The following is a 19,998-nucleotide window of genomic DNA, read 5'->3' as shown; positions in this document are numbered from 1 at the left end:
TTCTTATATATTTTATCACTAAAAATATTTGCCATGAAAGAAGAAAGCAAAGACTTTATTAGTCACTCGTCTGATCTACAAAAGCAATTCTTGTTTTATTAAAGACCTAAATATTACTATTATGAGTATATAAGGATCCTATTTGCCATGGACAATTATGGTAGTTATTTCATCTGAAGAAGAACAGTTAACAGACTTGTTATAGCACCCTGATGTACATCTTTGATTCTAAAAATCTTATTATTTGGCCACAAGTGAATAAAGAATTCTGATTAATCAAAGTGATACAAATTTTAGTACTATTTGTAACTTCTTGCACAAAAAGGGGTTCTTTGCTGAAGTTGAAACTAATAAGTAGCAATGTCATCAATGAAATCAATATTGAGAAACTCTATGATGAAAAACAAGCCCAGTCATCTCATTAGTATTAGTCATGATTATTTTCACTTGTGATAAATTATTTATCAATAAATATATATGTATATTGTTATCTTAAATATTCAAAGTGTATAAAATTATAGTAAAATTCTTAATTTTATTTGAATAAAATACATGCCAACAAACTTATTTGCATAGATTGATTTATGAAGTATTGTGAGGGGGCAATATTTTTTGGGGAAAAATTTCTACACAAAATTTGGAAAACACTTCTTACTGTAGGCTCAACTCTCACCATTGTTTCCAGTGGATGTCATTTATGGCTAACACAATCCAGATATTATATCCCTAGCTTGCTCCTTCAGAAACTGGAAGATGCTTTAATAAGAAAAAGCCCTAAGCCAGACACTCAAAAGAACAAGCAGTGGAGTGCATCATCCTACAGTCAGTTCCCCATGGAAATCGAACTCTCAAACAATTATCACACAGAACAAGAAATGAAATAGAATTTACATTCCCCTCTGAAACTTTATTATAACAAATGAATCCAGCAGGCAAGGAACACAATCATTGAGTTTACAGCAATAAAGAGAGAGGGAAGGGAAAAAAGAAGGCAGAATAATTTAAAGATTTTGGAAAATCACTGACCATGTAGAAATTGTGAATCCAGTAATGCCAAAGCTGGGGATTACTCTTACTGATCTCTAAACACCTGGAAGGTCCTTCTCACAACTGACTTCAAACCTGGCAGAAAATATTCCAGACTAAAACTAACAATTCTCTCAAATTTTCCATGTCCTTCCCTAAGTTCTTTGCTTTTTGTGTGATTACACAACTGACATTTACCATAGAGAAGTAGAGAGGAGATGACACAGATGGCCTCGCTTGGCTCTACTGGGGCATATCTGTATACCAGCTGGATATGAATTAGTGCCTGTAAGTTGTAGGTAAACAATAATTTAAATTTACTTTTTCCCCTTTGTTTACAGTATAAAGAAACAGACCTTCAGAACAAGAAAGGTCATAATTGGATTCCCTCAGAGAAAATGTATCAAAGTTTCAAGTTGAGAAAAAGTTGTCATTGATTAATCCAGGAAGAAAGATTCTCTCATTTCACTCACCCATCCTTAATACCCATCAACCGGACAGTTTTTCTTACAAGAAAAAATAATCATAAGAAAATGAGGTAGCTCTTCTAGGGAGGAACACTGCACACTGAGAGAAACTTCCCTTCTTAGTTTTGTTCTCAGTCATTCTTTCTCTCAAACTCTACCTTGCCTGTACCAAGGAGTGTTTAGAGAAGACATTGGAAAACAGAGGCAGCCTGAGATCAAGGTGAGATGATAGAAGGGTGGATGATAGATGGATGCCACACAAAAATTATTCCAGGGAAATTTAAAGTCTGGGTCTCAATTGTGAGTTCCAGGGAATAAAAAGTTCAGGGAACATAAGTTTATTTATTTCAGAAACCAACATTCCACTTAAAAAGGCAAGAAAGTGAAAATTCAAGGCCTCTGTGAAAGCTTTTAAGACATGAAAGTTTCCAATTTGTTCCTGAAGAAGTTCAAAATTTCTTCTGTTAACTTCCTATTGGTAACAAGGCTCAGGACCATTTAAAAAGTTGCTTTACTAACTATAACACTATCTAATTACAATTATTCTTTCACTGTATGCATTTTTTTTTGGTCTTTACCCAGAACAGATTGTCCCAATGGCCACTTATTGTCTGATGGGTGAATGATTTAAGTAAAGGACTTCCTGTTGTGTGATTAAATTTGGTGACTCAATTTTATAATAAAGGGCATTATTTTTTCTTAAAATAAGTTAGATTTAAAAGTGCCATGCTGCTATAATGTAGTTTGTCCCAAATAGGTAAAATGAGGTCAGCTGCCACTGAGATAGAGATTATCTTATATAAAACTTGGAAAAAAGAAAAAGTTGGCTTTCTTTCTCAGGGCACTTGCTAGGTCCTAGTACTTTAATACTGATTTTCATAGACTCAGGTTCCTTAATTAAAGTCATCTTTCCCCCCAACCTCTACTGGCTCTGGAATATTTTTCTCAAGAATGAAACTGGGGGGAATTAGATGCTGGAACTGTCCATATACCTGCAGTAGGAAGTGAACTGTATAGCCTGAATAGAATTTAAGATAATGACTGCTTTTCACCACCAGGTGCCAATGTGGAAACATATTATAGCACAAACACCACTAACAGAAGCCAGGTCCATTTCAGCAACTACAAAGAAATCCTTTACTTGTTCTACCCTGAATCTGATCTTTTTCCTCTGGCAGCTACCCAATCAGGACACACATCTCTCATTGCAGCAAAAAAGAATCTTTAAAAAAAAATCATTAAAATAAAAGTCTAAAGTCCTCTCATTTGTATAAAACCAAAGTAATGACACAGCTTACACATTCTAGCCATTTGGCTATGCTCCATGAAAAAGTCTTTTTGTCCTGTTTCAAATAAATTCTATTCCTTCATATTTTACACTCCCAATCCTGGTCTCTGGGAGGAGAAAGTGTCCATCTAGAGTGAAGGCCATGATATAGGTAGCAATTTTGCCATTATCTTCCTCTGATTTCAGGGCCACAATGATTTGGTCATCTGTGTTAGGAATGAATTTAAAGGAAGAGAAGCCATGTGTTGGGGTTATTTCCCCAATATGGTTCACAGAGATGTCTCCAAAGTCTTGAGCAGAGTGGAGGAGAAGGTTGGTACCCTTGTGTTCATCTTCCTTTTCATTGTAACGTTCATGGCTGGCCCGACGGGGCAAGAAGAACCATCGCTGCAATGTGTCACTCCAACAAGCGGACTCATGAATTAGGTAGCCTAGGGACACACATAAAGGCATATGGAGTTAAAGTCAATGAAAGAGGTAAATGGATTCTGGGCTCTGTCTATATAACCTAGCAACTGAATGCTGTTCCCTACATCTCCTCCTTCTTGCCATTAAAAGCTACCTACACTCATATCAGCTGCCAGTTCCCTGATTGCAGAGGAATAAATGTCTGAATATGGAATCCAAACTTTCCTTGGACACAAGTATGACTTTTTTCACAGGTTCAAAGACCATTTTGTTACTGTACTAATTTGAGTATTTTTCCATTAGCCCCAGCTTTATGTCACATTTTTTTCAGGAAGATTTTATACTTTGGCTTTGTTCTTAATTACCCAGGGCAATAAAGAGCAGGGAAAAGAGGACAATTTAAATTTTAAAATCATATTATTTTAGTCATTAGTTTGAATGATCCCCCCCAAAGCAGCTAACCCCATAAATCTAGAATTTTCCTTTTGTTCTATTCCCATATGTTATTGGAGGTGTGGAGAAGCAAGGAAAGAGTTGTGAGGAGGGAAATAGGGATAAGAGAGATCCTAATTTGTGATGTGGGAGAACAGGCTGCAGTGAGATACTGGAAAAGCAGCCCTAGATCAGGCTGTGGAGATAGATTACCAGTCTAGGAAGTTTGTAAAAGAGGATCATTACATTCATTTTTACAGACAGAAAAAGAGTCAAGTAACTTGCCTAAAGAAATAAAAGGGATCAATAGCAGTTGGCCAGAACTCAAGTGTATCCTAACTTCAATCCCAGAGACCTCCAAAACATAATGAATGAATGGAGCATTTACTAAGGGCTTACCATGTGCATATACAAACAGAAAAGATAGTCACTGCCTCCAAGAGCTCACATTCTAACAGGGGAGACAAAATGCATGGAAGCTGAAATATTGGATGAAAAAGTGCAGTGGCCCTTAAGGTGCAGAGACAAAGTAGATGGTAATGCCTCTTCTTTACCATCATTTACACTGATAAAATCATCGTTTCTGATGTAAAATCACTTGATGCTGGGTTGGAAGCATCATTATTCAAAAAGCTCTTGGGTTAGGGGGTAGAGTTTGGGTAGAGACAGCTCCTGGGCTGTCTCCATCAAGGTCTTAGAAAAGATGGTGATCAAGGTGGTGGTGCTTTGATCTACTTCATACACAGTACCTCCTATCTCTACCCCTGAAAATTCAACTAGAGCTAGGCTGGCTTGCCTTTGCTGTTTGTGATATTTGATGGGAAGGGTTGGCCCCTTATCCACAGGGGTTGCTTTCCTGAACAATGGCTGGGAAAACTAAGCTGGAAGCAAGACCAAAGGTTGAGGGAGGAGGTCTATCACTCCTGGGGCTCCTGCAGATCTAAGCACTGGTGGTAGCTGGCTATTAGCTGTTTTTCATGGCCCCTTTTCAGAAATGATGGGTAAGGAGTTTGTGCTGGATGTACGTCCAATGGCCTAGGAAACACCACTATTCCCAAGGCTTTTGGGTTCAGGGCCCTGGGCTATTTCCATCAAGGTCTGAGGGAAGATGGTGCTCAAGGTAGTGGAGGTGGTTGAACTTGGCCCAGTTCTTCTGCCTCCTGTCTCTCCCTTAGGGTGCCTTCCTTCAGGTAGGTTTCTCTGTAGGTAGTGGCTGGCTCCTCATCCTCAGGAGCAGTTTCTCCAGACAGTGGCCGTGAGGGTTGGGTCAGAAGCAGAACTAATGGTCTTGGTGTGTGTTAGTGGCAGTTGGCAAATAATGCTGATAAGTAAATAAGGACAGATAAGGAAAGTAAGCCCTTTCTCCACAATGATTTCTCCCTTCATTGGTGGCTATGGGGGATACTGCTATTCCTAGGGCTCTTAGGGTCCTGGACTGTCTCTACCATGAGGAAAAAAGGTCTTGGGAATTATATTAAATGCATTCCAATGTCTATGAAAAACCAGATATGTTTAAGCATGAAGTTGCTGAGTTCAGATTATTATTTATTAGTTAAAACAAGATCACAAAAGACTTAAAAGGAAATCAGCTTTATAGAATGGATAATGAAATAGGAAATGAGAAAATTTATTTTATGGGGAAAAGATTTTCAAACAATCCCTACCAACTTCATTGACATATAACAAGACAATGGTCCTGGGTACCTACTTAAAAACATTTTGGCAAAGAAATCAAATAATTATTTTGGCTGGGATCACAGAAAGAAGCTACAGTTTTCTTTTTGGCCTTCTGGCTATCCGATCCAATTCAATTCAGAAGGAAACTCCTAGAATATCTTACCTGGGGGGCGAATCCCAGCTGCATCTCTCAAAGCATTGTAGTTAGATACCCAGTTTTCATGATATACATTGCCTTTGTAGCCAATCACCTTCACCCACTCAGGGTTTTCATTCATCACTTCACCAGTAGTGGTGGTCCACTCCTTGCCCAGGCCTCCAACATACAGATGCTCATCTTTCACAGCCAACCATTCTGCTTTAAAACCTAGAGACAATGACATTCAGCGTTATAGTATCTCTATTGAGCTAAGTAAGTTGCCTTTTAAATATTTACTTATTGTTCTAATAAGGCAAATTCCCTTGATCTTAAGGAGCCATTAGTATTAAGAAGTCCACAGAAATAATAGTTTTCCGTTTATTTCTATGGACTTCTTAGTAAACTTGGAACGAGTGGCTAAAAGGAGAATAATCCCTTCTGGTTCTAGCATATACTGATCTCAGTCCCTTTCTTCCTTTCTTGATGCCTCTCAATATATGACTATTAGATGGACAGAAGCACCTTCCAAAATGGTCTACTGCAATCTGTTCTTGGAACACCAACTAAATGTGTTTATTTATACATATACATTATACATCTATTTAATACATATATGTAATATGCATACACACATATCCTGATTGCCTGAATTCCATGTTTTGTTGGCTGGCCACTGGGTGGCACAGTGAAAACAGTGAACCCAGATACTTAGTAGCTGTGTGATCCTAGGCAAATCATTTTATCTTTCTTAGCTTCAGTTTCCTCATCTGTAAAATGGGAATAATAACAACATCTGCCCATCATAGGCTTGTTCTGTGGATTAATAAAGAGATAATGGTATTTTGTAAGTCTTAAATTGCTATGTAATGCTAGCTATGATGATAATATTGGGGCAGGTAGGTGGTGCAGTTGAAAGATAATCTGCCTGAGTTCAAGTCTGTTCTCAGATACTAACTAGCTATATGACCCTGGGCAATTTCACTCAATCCTGTTTGTCACAGCTTCCTCATCTATAAAATAATCTGGAGAAGGCAGTGGCAAACCACTCTAGTAGCATGGCCAAGGAAACCCCAAATGGGGTCACAAAGAGTTGAACACAACTGAAAAAAAAAAACACAACTGAATGACAATGACAATGAGGTTACTATCTCTTGCAAAAAGGTCACTAATAGCCTGTGGTCTACCACAGTCATTAGAAGAAAATCTTCACAACTTGTAGGCACACTTTACTCATCTCAATATCAAACAAAGCTCCCATTCTCTTTATATAGCTGCCTAAGCTTAAAGATAGGCCTCACTCCTGACAATTTCTTTACTTTCTGACCTAGCCAGGAAAGAGGTGGCAGGCATTGCCACACTTTTCAAACTGAATACCTGTCCTGAACCTTGAGCAAACATAGAAAGGATTTTATGTCCTGAACAGTATACCTGCTACACTGCTTATCACAAAGTCTTTTCATTACAATTGATTTAAATCTGGAGCTGCTCCCATAGAGTTTAACAGATACAGAATTAGAGTCAAGTTGAGTCTGCATGTATGAAATGAACATGTTCCCAATACCCTTCTGCTAAGTCTTTCTTTCCTACAACAGAATAAAGAACCTTTCCCTGTTGTCTTATTCTTTTATTCATTTCATGAACCAGCTTGCTTCCCTCCAGTTTCTTTGTCTAGTCTTCTGAAATTAATCTCTTTTTTAGGGAAGATAAATATACATACACACACATATATATACACACACACGCGCGCGCACACATACATATGCATATATATATATTTTAGGAAACATGGTCACAGAGCTATCATTCATTTTATGGAAGTTCAATTTTAACTAGATAGGATTATAGGATCATAGGATCATAAATTAAGAGCAGGGAATGATCTTTAAGATCATTAGTCCTTATGAAAAAGAATGCTCTCTGCATTCAGATGAAGAACTGTGGGAGTAGAAACACAGAAGAAAAACAACTGCTTGAACACATGGGTTGATGGGGATATGATTTGGGATGCAGACTCTAAATGACCACCCCAGTGCAACTATCAATAATATGGAAATAGGTCTTGATCAATGATACATGTAAAACCCAGTGGAACTGCTTATTGGCTATGGGAAGTGGGGGAAAGGGTTTGGAGGGGAGGGAAAGAACATGAATCATGTAACCATGGAAAAATATTCTAAAAAAAAAAAAAAAAAAAAAGGATCATTAGTCCTTAATCAAAGTCTTTAAAGATCATCTAGTACAATCCTCTCATTTTTGGGGTGAAGAAAATGAGGCTTAGGGTGTGACTTGTTCAAGGTCACACAGATAGTAAGCACTGAGAGAAGATTTAATCCATGTCTTTGGATTCCAGAAGCAATGAATGCTCTTTCCACTGTAACAGATGTCTCCCTATAACAGGATCTAAGATTTTATAAACATAATACATATATGTGTGTGTGTGAGAGAGAGAGAGATACATATATTTTTTGGTGGGCATAGAAAGGAAAGAAACAAGCCTCTTACTTACACAAGGACAGGATGGGGGAAAGATCTTGCAACGTATCTAAGAACAATTGAAGCCCTAACCTGAGAACCAATTTAAAACTTTGTTTTTAGGCATATGTGGCACTTCCTGGTTTAGATGGTGGCAGAGTAAAAAGCAGCTGCTTAATCTCTCCTAACCGAAACATATAGGACTTCTCAAGAAGACAAAAAAACAAATCCAGAGGAGCGAAGGGACCCCACAATAGGGCACAGCATTGGAGGTACGTGGAATCGGGGCATTTCCATGCTATAAAGGGGTGAAAGAGCTCTCACTAAAACGAGAGCTGAGCAACCCCTTCCCCACCCCACCTACAGTGCCAAAGCCAGCCCAAAAGAGCTAGAGCAAGTTTGGGGCATGCATTAAGTCCTTGGCAGTTACCTGGGGTCACCTGGGCCTGCTCCTGAGAGCAGCAAGACTTAAGACCCCAAGAGGCTAAAGAACGCACAGACTGTGAACAAAGACCCTGAGAACAGGCACGAGTGCGGGCTCAGACACAAGCCCAGACACAAATCCTGAGTGCAGGTGAGGACTCGGATCTTGAGCGCAGGCGCGGACCTTGAGTGGGGACCCACTGCAGAGGGGTGCATGACTGTGGAAGCAGCTCCCTGAGACTGTTAAAGGAGCCTCAGGCAGAGGAACAAGCAAGGGGATCACCAAGGGGCTTGACCTTGAGAACAACTAGACCTGAGACCTCAGGAGCCTAAAGAGCGCAGACAGACCCGGAGTGTGAGGATGAACCTGAGAGGGCGAAGGTTAACAATGGCAAGCCAGAGACAAGAACCCGAAAAGAGAAAGATCATCAAGAAGAAATCTGTAACACTTGACAACTTTTACACAGATAAAATCCAGACAACAGAGCAAACAGCAGAGGAGAACAAACAAGTGATCATATCCAAACCTTCCCAAAATAATGAAAACTGGCCACAAGATATTGAAGAGTTCAAATCTGAGATGATGAGAAAGATGGAAGAGATCTGGCAAGAAAATAACAGTTTGGAAGGCAGAATTTTGCAATTGGAAAGTGAGGCTCAGGAATCAAATAAACTGATAAGCAAATTGAACACCAGAAATGACCAGACTGAAAAGGAAAACCAGTCCCTAAAGGCTAGAATTGAGCAATTAGAAGCTAATGATCTCTCAAGACAGAAAGAACAAATAAAACAAAGTCAAAAGACTGATAAAATAGAAGGAAACATGAAATAATTCAACGAGAAAGTGACAGACCAAGAAAACAGGTCTAGAAGAGACAATCTGAGAATCATTGGTCTTCCTGAAAAAGCAGAAATTAATAGAAATTTGGACTCCATACTAAAAGAAATTATTCAGCAAAACTGCCCTGAAGTTCTGCAACAAGAGGGCAATATAGACATTGAAAGGATCCATAGATCATCCTCTACACTAGACCCTGAAAAGACAACTCCCAGGAATATAATAGCCAAATTCAGAAGCTTCCAAATAAAAGAAAAAATTTTACAAGAAGCCAAAAAGAGACAATTCAGATATCAAGGAGCACCAATCAGGATCACACAGGATCTGGAAGCCTCCACACTAGAAGACTGCAAGGCTTGGAATATGATATTCAGAAAGGCAAGAGAACTGGGTCTACAACCAAGGATCACCTACCCATCAAAACTGACTACATACATCCAGGGGAAAGTTTGGGCATTCAACAAGATAGAAGATTTCCAAGTATTTGCACAGAAAAGACCAGGACTAAATGGAAAGTTTGATATCCAACCACAAAAATCAAGAGAAACATGAAAAGGTAAATAAGAATCAGAGGGGAAAGAAAGAAAACTCTTATTTTTAAAATTTGCCTCTTTGGGGCAGCTGGGTAGCTCAGTGGATTGAGAGCCAGGCCTAGAGACAGGAGGTCCTAGGTTCAAATCCGGCCTCAGACACTTCCCAGCTGTGTGACCCTGGGCAAGTCACTTGACCCCCATTGCCTACCCTTACCAACTCTTCTACCTATAAGTCAATACACAGAAGTTAAGGGTTTAAAATTAAAAAAAAAATTTGCCTCTTTAAGGGCTTCAATATGATCTAATTATTGGTATTCCTATGTGGAGAAATGTTATGTATAATACTCTGTAAGGAACTCTAGTCACTATTATGGTATTCACTATTATAGTAATTAGAAGAATTACTCATAGGGAGAGGTTGGAATACTAAATGGTCTAAGATGATATGGGGGTGGGAAAGAAGGAGGTGAATAGTAGAGGACACCAAGAGAAATGTGGGAAGCCAATAAGAGAATAGATAAAAATCTGAGACTCCTCTTTTGACCCCTTTTGTGATCCTTGTGATTTCTTCTTGAAAAGTATTATGGCCTTACTGAAAAGCTTTAAGTTCCTATCAAGCCTGAATTTAAAGGGTTAACACTTAACACAGCAAGGAATGCTGCTGTTATAGCTAAGGCCAAGATACTCCCCAACTTGGCTTTCTGATAAGAACCTAGTCAAAATTCAGTCTTGACCTTGGTCTATTCTGAAGCCAATGTTTTGTGTTTTGATGTGACATAATTTGTAACTTCTGCGCATCTGCAAAGTTTCAGGGGGGTTCTTTTGTGTGAAATGAGTCTTGAAATATATATAATAAACTCCATGCTCCTGGAGCCAGAGCTGGAAGCATGAAGTAAAAGACATTTCCTTTGTCCTGTCCTTATTTCCTTATCAACTAAACTGTCCTTATCAGAGATGATAAAGAGATCTTCACAGAGAAACTTGAATGAATAAGAAAAACAGGATATTCTATTACACACAAAGAGGGCATGGGAAGGGGAAGAGATGAATACTATTATAAGAAGGAGAGGAAGAGAGCATTAAGAGGTAATATTTAAACCTTACTCTCAGTGTAATTAACCCTGAGAGGGAAGAGTAACTTCAGCCATTGGGATATAAAACTCTATCTAATCCTACTGAGAAAGTCAGAAGGAATAAACCAAGGGGAGCAGGGGAGTGGGGAGGTCAAAAAAGGGAGGGGAGAAGAAGGTGGAGGGAATTCATTAGGAATTCATTAGGCCTTAAAAATAAAAATAGGGGAGTAATAAGGGAGGGGGTAGAAAGGGAAGTAAAATCAAGGGAGGGGACAAGGGTTACTGGCACAAAGCAAACCACTGGTTTAAAAGGAAATAGTGTAAGAAGAAGAGGTAGAACTAGGAGATGATACCAAAATGTCAGCAAATACACAACTGATAATTATAACTCTGAATGTGAATGGGATGAACTCGCCCATAAAAAGGAAGCAAATAGCAGAGTGGATTAGAAACCAAAATCCTACCATATGTTGTCTACAAGAAACACATATGAGGTGGTGGACATACACAGGTTTAAGGTAAAGGGCTTGAGCAAAATCCTTTGGGCCTCAAATGAGAAAAAGAAGGCAGGAGTGGCAATTATGATTTCAGATAAAGCCAAAGTAAAAATAGATATGATTAAAAAAGACAGGGAAGGTCATTACATCCTGATTAAAGGCAGTATAGACAATGAGGAAATAACATTGCTCAATATGTATGCACCAAATGGCATAGCAACCAGATTCGTAAAGGAGAAACTGGCAGAGCTCAAGAAGGAAATAGATAGTAAAACCATACTAGTGGGAGATCTAAATATCCCTCTTTCAGATCTAGATAAATCAAACCAAAAAATAAATAAGAAAGAGGTAAGAGAGATGAATGAAGTCCTAGAAAAATTAGATTTAATAGATATGTGGAGAAAAATAAATAGGAACAAAAAGGAATACACCTTCTTTTCAGCTGCACATGGTACATTCACAAAGATTGACCATGTAATAGGGCATAGAAACATTGCAAACAAATGCAAAAAAGCAGAAATAATAAATGTAACCTTCTCAGATCATAATACAATAAAAATAATAATTAGTAATGGCACCTGGACAGGCAAATCAAAAACTAATTGGAAATTAAATAATATGATTCTCCAAAATCAGCTCAAAGAAGAAATCATAGAAACAATCAACAATTTCATTGAAGAGAATGACAATGAAGAGACATCCTACCAAACTCTGTGGGATGCAGCCAAGACAGTACTCGGGGGAAATTTATATCCTTGAGTGCATATATAAACAAATTAGGGAGGGCAGAGATTAATGAATTGGGCATGCAACTTAAAAAATTAGAAAGCGAGCAAATTAAAAATCCCCAGATGAAAACTAAATTAGAAATACTAAAAATCAAGGGAGAAATTAATAAAATTGAAAGTAAAAGAACTATTGAATTAATAAATAAGACTAGAAGCTGGTATTTTGAAAAAACAGATAAAATAGACAAAGTACTGGTCAATCTAATAAAAAAAAGGAAAGAAGAAAACCAAATTGACAGTATCAAAGATGAGAAGGGAGACCTCACCTCTAATGAAGGGGAAATTAAGGTAATCATTAAAAACTGTTTTGCCCAATTATATGGCAATAAATATAGCAATCTAGGAGATATGGATGAATATTTACAAAAATATAAATTGCCCAGATTAACAGCAGAAGAAATAGAATAGTTAAATAATCCCATATCAGAAAAAGAAATTGAACAAGCCATCAAAGAACTCCCTAAGAAAAAATCACCAGGGCCTGTTGGATTCACAAGTGAATTCTATCAGACATTCAAAGAGCAACTAATCCCAATACTATACAAATTATTTGATATGATAAGCAAAGAAGGAGTCCTACCAAATTCCTTTTATGACACAAATATGGTACTGATTCCAAAGCCAGGGAGATCAAAAACAGAGAAAGAAAACTATAGACCAATCTCCCTAATGAACATAGATGCAAAAATCTTAAATAGAATACTAGCAAAGAGACTCCAGCAAGTGATCAAGAGGATCATCCACCATGATCAGGTGGGATTTATACCAGGAATGCAAGGATGGTTCAACATTAGGAAAACCATCCACATAATTGACCATATCAACAATCAAACAAAAATCACATGATTATCTCAATAGATGCTGAAAAAGCCTTTGACAAAATACAGCACCCATTCCTATTGAAAACCCTGGAAAGTATAGGAATAGAAGGACCTTTCATAAAAATAATAAACAGTATATATCTAAAACCATCAACAAGCATCATATGCAATGGGGATAAATTAGAAGCCTTTCCAATAAGATCAGGAGTGAAACAAGGATGCCCATTATTTCCTCTATTATTTAACATTGTACTAGAAACACTAGCAGTAGCAATTAGAAAAGAAAAAGAAATTAAAGGTATCAAAATAGGCAACAAGGAGACTAAGCTATCACTTTTTGCAGATGATATGATGGTCTACTTAAAAAATCCTAGAGAATCAACTAAGAAGCTTGTAGAAATAATCAACAACTTTAGTAAAGTTGCAGAATACAAAATAAATGCACATAAATCATCAGCATTTCTATATATTTCCAACACATCACAGCAGCAAGAGGTAGAAAGAGAAACACCATTTAAAATCACCCTAGACAATATAAAATACTTAGGAATATATCTACCAAAACAAACACAGGAATTAAAACTTTGCTTTTAAAATAAAATGATTTTGTGGCAATAATACCAACAATATGACTTTCAGGGAAGAAAAAAACCTATTACTAGAAAGAGTTAAATGACATTAAATTTAGCCCTGGATAGTTTTCTTGAAGAATTATTTTATCCTGAGAACAGGCCACTATTTATTCTTGCTTTGTTTCTGTAGACTGAAATAGGAACAACAGGCTCTTCATCATGTACCAACTTGGTTTTTTACTACAGATGGGCAAAACTCTTCATCCACCGCCCCTAGTAACCCTCAGGAAACAAAATCTGTTCCCATTTACCTTTTCCCACTGTACCATCTCCATCTGACAGGATCACCCAAGGCACTGTCTTAGTGCCTTCAATCTGGTATACTACTCCAGTTCGGTCATCCACTGAGTAGAGCTTCCCATTGAAAACAATCAGCTCTGAGAGTTCCATGCCCCTCCCTTTTTCAGCCAGGTGGGATTCTAGGATACTGTCCTCTTTATCCCATTCCACAGTCACTTTGTCTCCACTTTCTGATAGGGTCAAGTAGCCCTTTTTCAGGTAACTGAACCAGGTATTTTCCTTTTTGGCCCTGGATTCAGTGTCCAAGTCAGCGATAACTGCAATTCGGTATTGAACTCCATTGAGAGTTTTCTGGGGTGGTGAGAGAGGGTAAGTGTCATTGTACCGGTCACCTGCAAACTGACTAAGTCTTCGGTTGTGGATGTTGGTCTGGACTGGCCTTCCTGTGGATGAACGGTGGAAGCACAGCAGCAATAGCACAAAGCCAAAACACAGGGAAGATACTACGATTGCCTTCCAGCGGAGTCGAAAACGGGGGTCAGCAGCTTTGGTCATGGACGCAAGGACAGGAAGTCCACCCACACTTATCCGAAGGGAGTGCATAGAATCATTCCATTCCAAGTGGTCATAAGGTTGGATGGGCATCAGACTGAAAATCAGCAGAGACCTACATATCCACAAAGAGAAGGGAGATGTTAGTAACTCTGAAAGGTACAGTCAACTTTCAATGATTTCAAATTAGATTCCTTCCATTACAACTTTTTCAACTAAAGTCTTGTTTTTAATACTTAGCTAACACTATTGACTCTTCTTAATTAAATCCTGTGAAGACATCAGTATGCGCCCAATATATTGACTTTTGTCTTATAAAGAAGTGGTGTTCTTTTAAAGCAAAACAATTTTCTTTCCTTTGTCTCAGCCAAGAGTACAGTCAGATTAAAGAGAGCTGTTCATGGGCTAGTGCCTTTGCATCATTGGTACAATTTGAGCAACAGTAAAAGAACTGAATAAAAGGGCACAAGAAAGGTGAACAGTCTTATGGATTCTCTTGTCTCGTCTTCATTATGGTTTCATTGTTTTATCTGAACAACAGCCCTGCAAAACCTTACTGCAGAGTTTCTGACAAATGGAAAAGGGTTTAGAATCCTGAGGTTAGTCAGTTGACCCGGGGGAATCAATGAGAGTAGAAGGGTCAACTGAACTCTGTCCTTTAGACCGAAAACCTGGCCTATATTCTGCAGTTTTTCTCTTAAAATTTGTTAGCTTAAATATTTCCTTTAGATCTCCCTAACCTCCCTTATTCCCAATCATCATTTTCCCCTTCCTAAATTTCTTGGGGTTTTGAAAGGAGGGTGGATCTTGGGGTTTAGCTTTCAAACTTGGTAGACATAGTTTCCCTGCAGTCAAATAGGGCTTATCCTTGTTACAAATTATCTCTTGAATCATTGTATCCAACTTTCCTAATCCTATAGGCTACAAAGCCCTTTGGGGTGAGTTAGGCAGGTCTTATCTCAGTCTCACATTCCTGTCTCCCTTCCCCACCTGAAGTTTTCCCTAGGCGGCTGTTAGAGTTACCTTGTACTCCTCCTCCATCCCTTCCAATCAACCTTAAAAATCAATAAACCCAGTTTGTCAAGTAATCAAACCTTTGGCAAGTTCATTAGTTGATTGATAAGAGAGAGGAAGAAGGGGAGAAAGGAATAACATCGTTCCTGGGTCATGAAGGGAATTGGAGGTGTCCATTTTGGAGGAAGTGCAATCTTAATACTTCCTCTGAGCTATTCCTTTGTGAACCTGAAAAACTGACTAGAAGCTCTCTAGTCAGTTTCAGGCCATTCTTGGCTGGCCCTAACCTTTGTCTGTAGAAGTGCCCTTCCTGATTAAAGGGCTCAATCTGTTTCCCTTTAGTGTCTCTGTCTCAAATCTGTGTCCAAATCTGTGTCTCTCAGGCTGTAGCTGTCTGCCCTTACAATTCTTTATACCTCCGTGTTTATATTCCCTAAACTTAGTCATTCCCTTACTTCTCCTACCACCTCAATCTACCACCTTCACCATTTTATCTTCATTATCTATTTACTGCCTTAGGGATCCACAAACCCCTATCCACAGTGCCTTATCCCTATTCACATTACCTTTAGTCCTTTACCTGCCTTATCCCTATTACAACCACCTTATTACCCCACTAGCTTAATCCCCTTATTACATCTCTGCCTAAATTCCCTTATAACACTACATATGATCAAAATCACACAGTTTTTTGTGTTGTTGATCATATTGCTCTCCTGCATAATGCTGTGAAGAGAATACTATATAATTTTTAAAGTGCTATTTGGATATCAGCTATTATTATCAAGGAGTGACTAGATTCAGATGATTTCCCACTATCTTAAGGGCCACAAAATCTCTATTCAGTCTTCACCTTTTAACATAGACAAGGTTTAGCTCCTTCTGAGAAGTTCCTAAAAATTGATGACCAAATATTGAATTTTGTGTTATAAGAAGAAATACAGGTCTTCTGGTTAAGATGGCTGCCCAAAGAGAGGCAAGAAAGTTCAGCTCCCATATCTTTACTCCAGGAAAAAAACTCAACAATTCAAGATGGAATAATAATCAAGAAATCCAATAAGCAAGTACAATAAGTGACTTTCTCTACTCCAGAATTTCAAAAAAGTAAGCTGGAAAAAGCAAGCACCTGTGGTAGTCTCACAATGTGCTGGAAATTGGCCAGACACTGGACAGCTGCAGGTTATAAGGCTCTGTATCTGGAAGAAGCAAGAGTAGAAGGCTCCCCACAAAGTCCCAGGGCAGTCAGAAACTCATGGTGGGGACCTTGGAAGCAAGTTGGAGTGACAGTGCTCAGATTAAGGTACCCGAGGTTGTTGACTTCCAAAGTTTATAGCATTTGGTTCCAAGATACTTTGAAGGGCTTTGATAGGGCTTTGAAGATCCAGCACTCTGAAGTTCAAAGATCTAGGAGTGGGGTGTAAACCCAAAGAGGTTAAGGTCACTGTAGGAATCCAAGTAACCCAGGTCAAGAACAAGCAGGATCAACTATCACACCCAAAAGTGAAACAGGAGGCAGAGCCTCAAAAAGACTCAGGTTAAGAACTAAAGCTGGAGAGATGTAATAAAGCAAAGAAATGGAAAATTATAAAGAATTAATGTATATCAAAAGATATTCCAAAATTTAAGTGAGAAAGAGACTAAGTCTGTAAAAACTCAAATCAGAGACTCAAAGGGGAAAAATGCATTTTCTATAAAGACTATATGAAAACCTAGAATAAATGAAATAAGAAATAAAAAATTATATGAAAGTTCTGGAGAAACAAATTTATATGACAGCAACCCTATAAATAAAAAACTTCTCTAAAAGACTTAAAAACCCTGACCAACAGCATCTCAGGAAGTTCTTTGTTCCCCATCTCTCTGACAGAAAGAAGATGGCCTCAGGTATTATAGAGACATATATTTTTCGATATAGCCAGTGTGGATTATTTTTGCTTTACTGTGTTTATTTGTTCCAAGGGTTTTTTCCCCTTCCTGGTTGTTGGTTTTTTTTTAACTCTTCCTTTCTTAGAGTTGATGCTAAGTATTAGTTCCAAAGCAGAAGAGTGGTATGTGCTAGACAGTTGGGGTTAATTGACTTGCTCAAGGTCACATAGCTAGAAAGTGCTGAGACCATATTTGAACCTAGCACTTTCTGCTCCAGACATGGTGCTCTAGCTACTGAACCACCTCACCCCACTCCTGTTTTTAATTAGGGGATGGATGGGTAAGAGAGTGTTGATGATGATGCTTAAAAAAAAAGAATAAAAAGGCAGAGGGCCACTGAAACATTTTAAAAAGTACATAAAAGAGAACAGAAGAAAGTTCAGAAGGAAGCAGGGTAGTTTTCAAAATAACATGTTGAATTTGGTACATACTTTTGAAAAAAGCAAGCAGTATAGAAGAGATTTTTACTTTTATGTACAATACCTTTAAAAACATTTAATTAATTTAGAATACTTTTCCATGGTTACACAATTCTTATTCTTTTCCTCCCTTCTTCCCTCTATCCTCCCGCAGCCAACAAGCAATTTCACTGGGTTTTACATGTATCATGTACAATATCTTTTTAAAAATTAATTCTACTTTGTTTATATAAACGCTTCTTTGATATTTGTTGAATTCAGAATAAAAGAAATTAAATTTAGAAAAAGAAATTAAGTAACAGGGTTGAGAATTAGACCCTCAAAATCTTCACCTCACCATAACCTCCAAAGCACACAAAGCAGAGTAGAGCAATTTACATGGCTAGAGAGGCTCCAGGCCAGAGTATAGCCCAGGGTAGGCAAACCTTTTCTGAGTTCAGGTGCCCAGAGGGCAATTCAAGCTGTCAAAGAGCCCCTGGAGAGCTTAGGGAAGAAGTGCTTGCTTTGGACAGAGGGGTGGGGCATGCAAAAAATGTCCTCAGGCACTGGGAAGAGGGGGAATGGAGTAGCTCTCCAAGAGAGCCAAGTCTTTGCCCATGCTGGTATAGCCTAAGGATGAAAAGCTGTCTTACAGCTGACCACAAGAAAAGAGGCATGCTGGCAACATCCAGGCAGTCCTAGACTGGAAGGCAACTATAACACCAAATTTGCAATAAGACCAGTTAACTCCCTCTAACTTCTCAAGTACTGACTCTACTTAAGTCCCAAAGAAACTTGTTCCTGTTAAGCAGTTTTTCCTATTTCCTCTCTATTCTTCCTTGTCCATTGTTTTCATTGGATTTTAACTCTATGGTTAAGCTGAAATTCTAATTGGGAAATATCTAGAGACAAGTAGAATTGGAACTCCCCCCTGATTGACTCTAAATCCCATTTACTCCATACTATCATTTCTGCTAACTACTAGCCTATATTTTTCTTCTCTTTTTTTAGCCAAATTCTTTGAGAAATCTACCTGCAATCTGTGCCTCCATTTACTTTACTCTGCTTTCTTCTTAATCTTCTGCTCAATCTTATCACTCAACTGAAACTGCTAAAGGGTTATTCTCTTAACTACCAAATTCTATTCACATTCTTGATCCTTATCCTTCTTGACCTCTCAGCACCCTCTGACATGTTAACCACTCCTCCTTGAAACTCTCTAGGTTTTTGTGACAAGTCTCTCCAACCTTTGTTCTTTTACCATTCTAATGATTCCTTCTCAGTCTGGTTTACCATTTTCTTCATGCCCACTAACTGTAGGCATACCCATGTTTGTCCTGGGCTAGCCTCTAGGATCAAAAATTCTTTTCTGTTTGGCATTTAAAACTCTGTGCAACCTTGACCCTCCCTGCCTATCTTGCCTACTTATACATTTTATTACTCACTACACTAGGTGGATCAGTTCATACAGGCTACTTGCTGTTCCTCACACCTCAAGCTCCATCTCATACTGTCACTGGTTATCTCCCCTGCCTGAGAATGCTCTACCACCACTGTTCTGCTTCCTGGAATCTCTGGCTTTCTTCAAGATTCAGCTCAAAAGGCACTTTCTACATGAGGTTTTTTAACTTGCATCCTCCACTATAATTTTTGCTTTCCTTTCCTGGGTCACTCTGTATTTCATTTGTTGTGCATTTTATATGTATGCATACTTGTGCCTATGAACATGCTGTCTTTCCTATTCCAATGTTGGCCCCCTGTGAGCAGGGATCATTTTGTTTTCATTTTTATATCCCTAGCACAATTAATTGAGTACAGTAGGTGTTTAATATATGCACGTTGATTGAATGAAATGATATTATGGGGGGGCACTCGGGAATTGTTGCAACAGTTCAAAACAGGAATTCCATTCTTCTGCCCCACTCCCCCAATTATTCAGATTGTAACTCATAAGATAAGATTCATCTTGCGCTTGTTTGAGAAATCAAGCTTTAAGACTCTTTCCAATGATCCAGGGCAATACCGAGGAACTTATGAGAAAGAACGCTATCCACATCCAGAGAAAGAACTGTGGGAGTAGAAACACAGAAGAAAAACATATGATCTACCACGTGGTTTTATGGGGATATGATTGGGGTTTTGCATAATCCAGTGGAATTGCTTGTCAGCTCAGGGAGGGGGAAGGGAAGAGAAGTGGGAAAAATCATGAATCATATAACCATGGAAATATATTCTAAATAATAGTTTAAAAAAGTCTCTTTCCAGTGAGGCTGCATAGGACTAAGGAAAAAGCATTGGCCAGTTCTGGAGTCAGAGAACCTAGGTCCAAATTGAACTTCTGTCATTTGTACCAT

The 19,998-nt window shown here is 38.4% G+C and overlaps 1 protein-coding gene across 1 annotated transcript; it reads right to left on the bottom strand.

The window, feature by feature from the left end:
* Positions 1 to 892: 892 nt before the first annotated feature.
* On the bottom strand, positions 893 to 14,399 carry CANT1 (calcium activated nucleotidase 1). Its single transcript, XM_044672419.1, has 3 exons — positions 13,766 to 14,399; positions 5,462 to 5,665; positions 893 to 3,212 (listed from the first exon to the last, which is right to left on the bottom strand). Exons 1-3 carry the CDS (start codon positions 14,397 to 14,399, stop codon positions 2,842 to 2,844), a joined length of 1,209 nt encoding a protein of 402 aa, XP_044528354.1. The 3' UTR covers positions 893 to 2,841.
* Between the last annotated feature and the right edge of the window lie 5,599 nt (positions 14,400 to 19,998).

The sequence above is a fragment of the Gracilinanus agilis genome, chromosome 4 (genome assembly GCF_016433145.1).
Source record: "Gracilinanus agilis isolate LMUSP501 chromosome 4, AgileGrace, whole genome shotgun sequence".
In the NCBI taxonomy this organism is placed as follows: Eukaryota; Metazoa; Chordata; class Mammalia; order Didelphimorphia; family Didelphidae; genus Gracilinanus; species Gracilinanus agilis.
The sequence above is the reverse complement of the archived record's forward strand: the minus strand, read 5'-3'. Positions and strand labels throughout refer to the sequence as shown.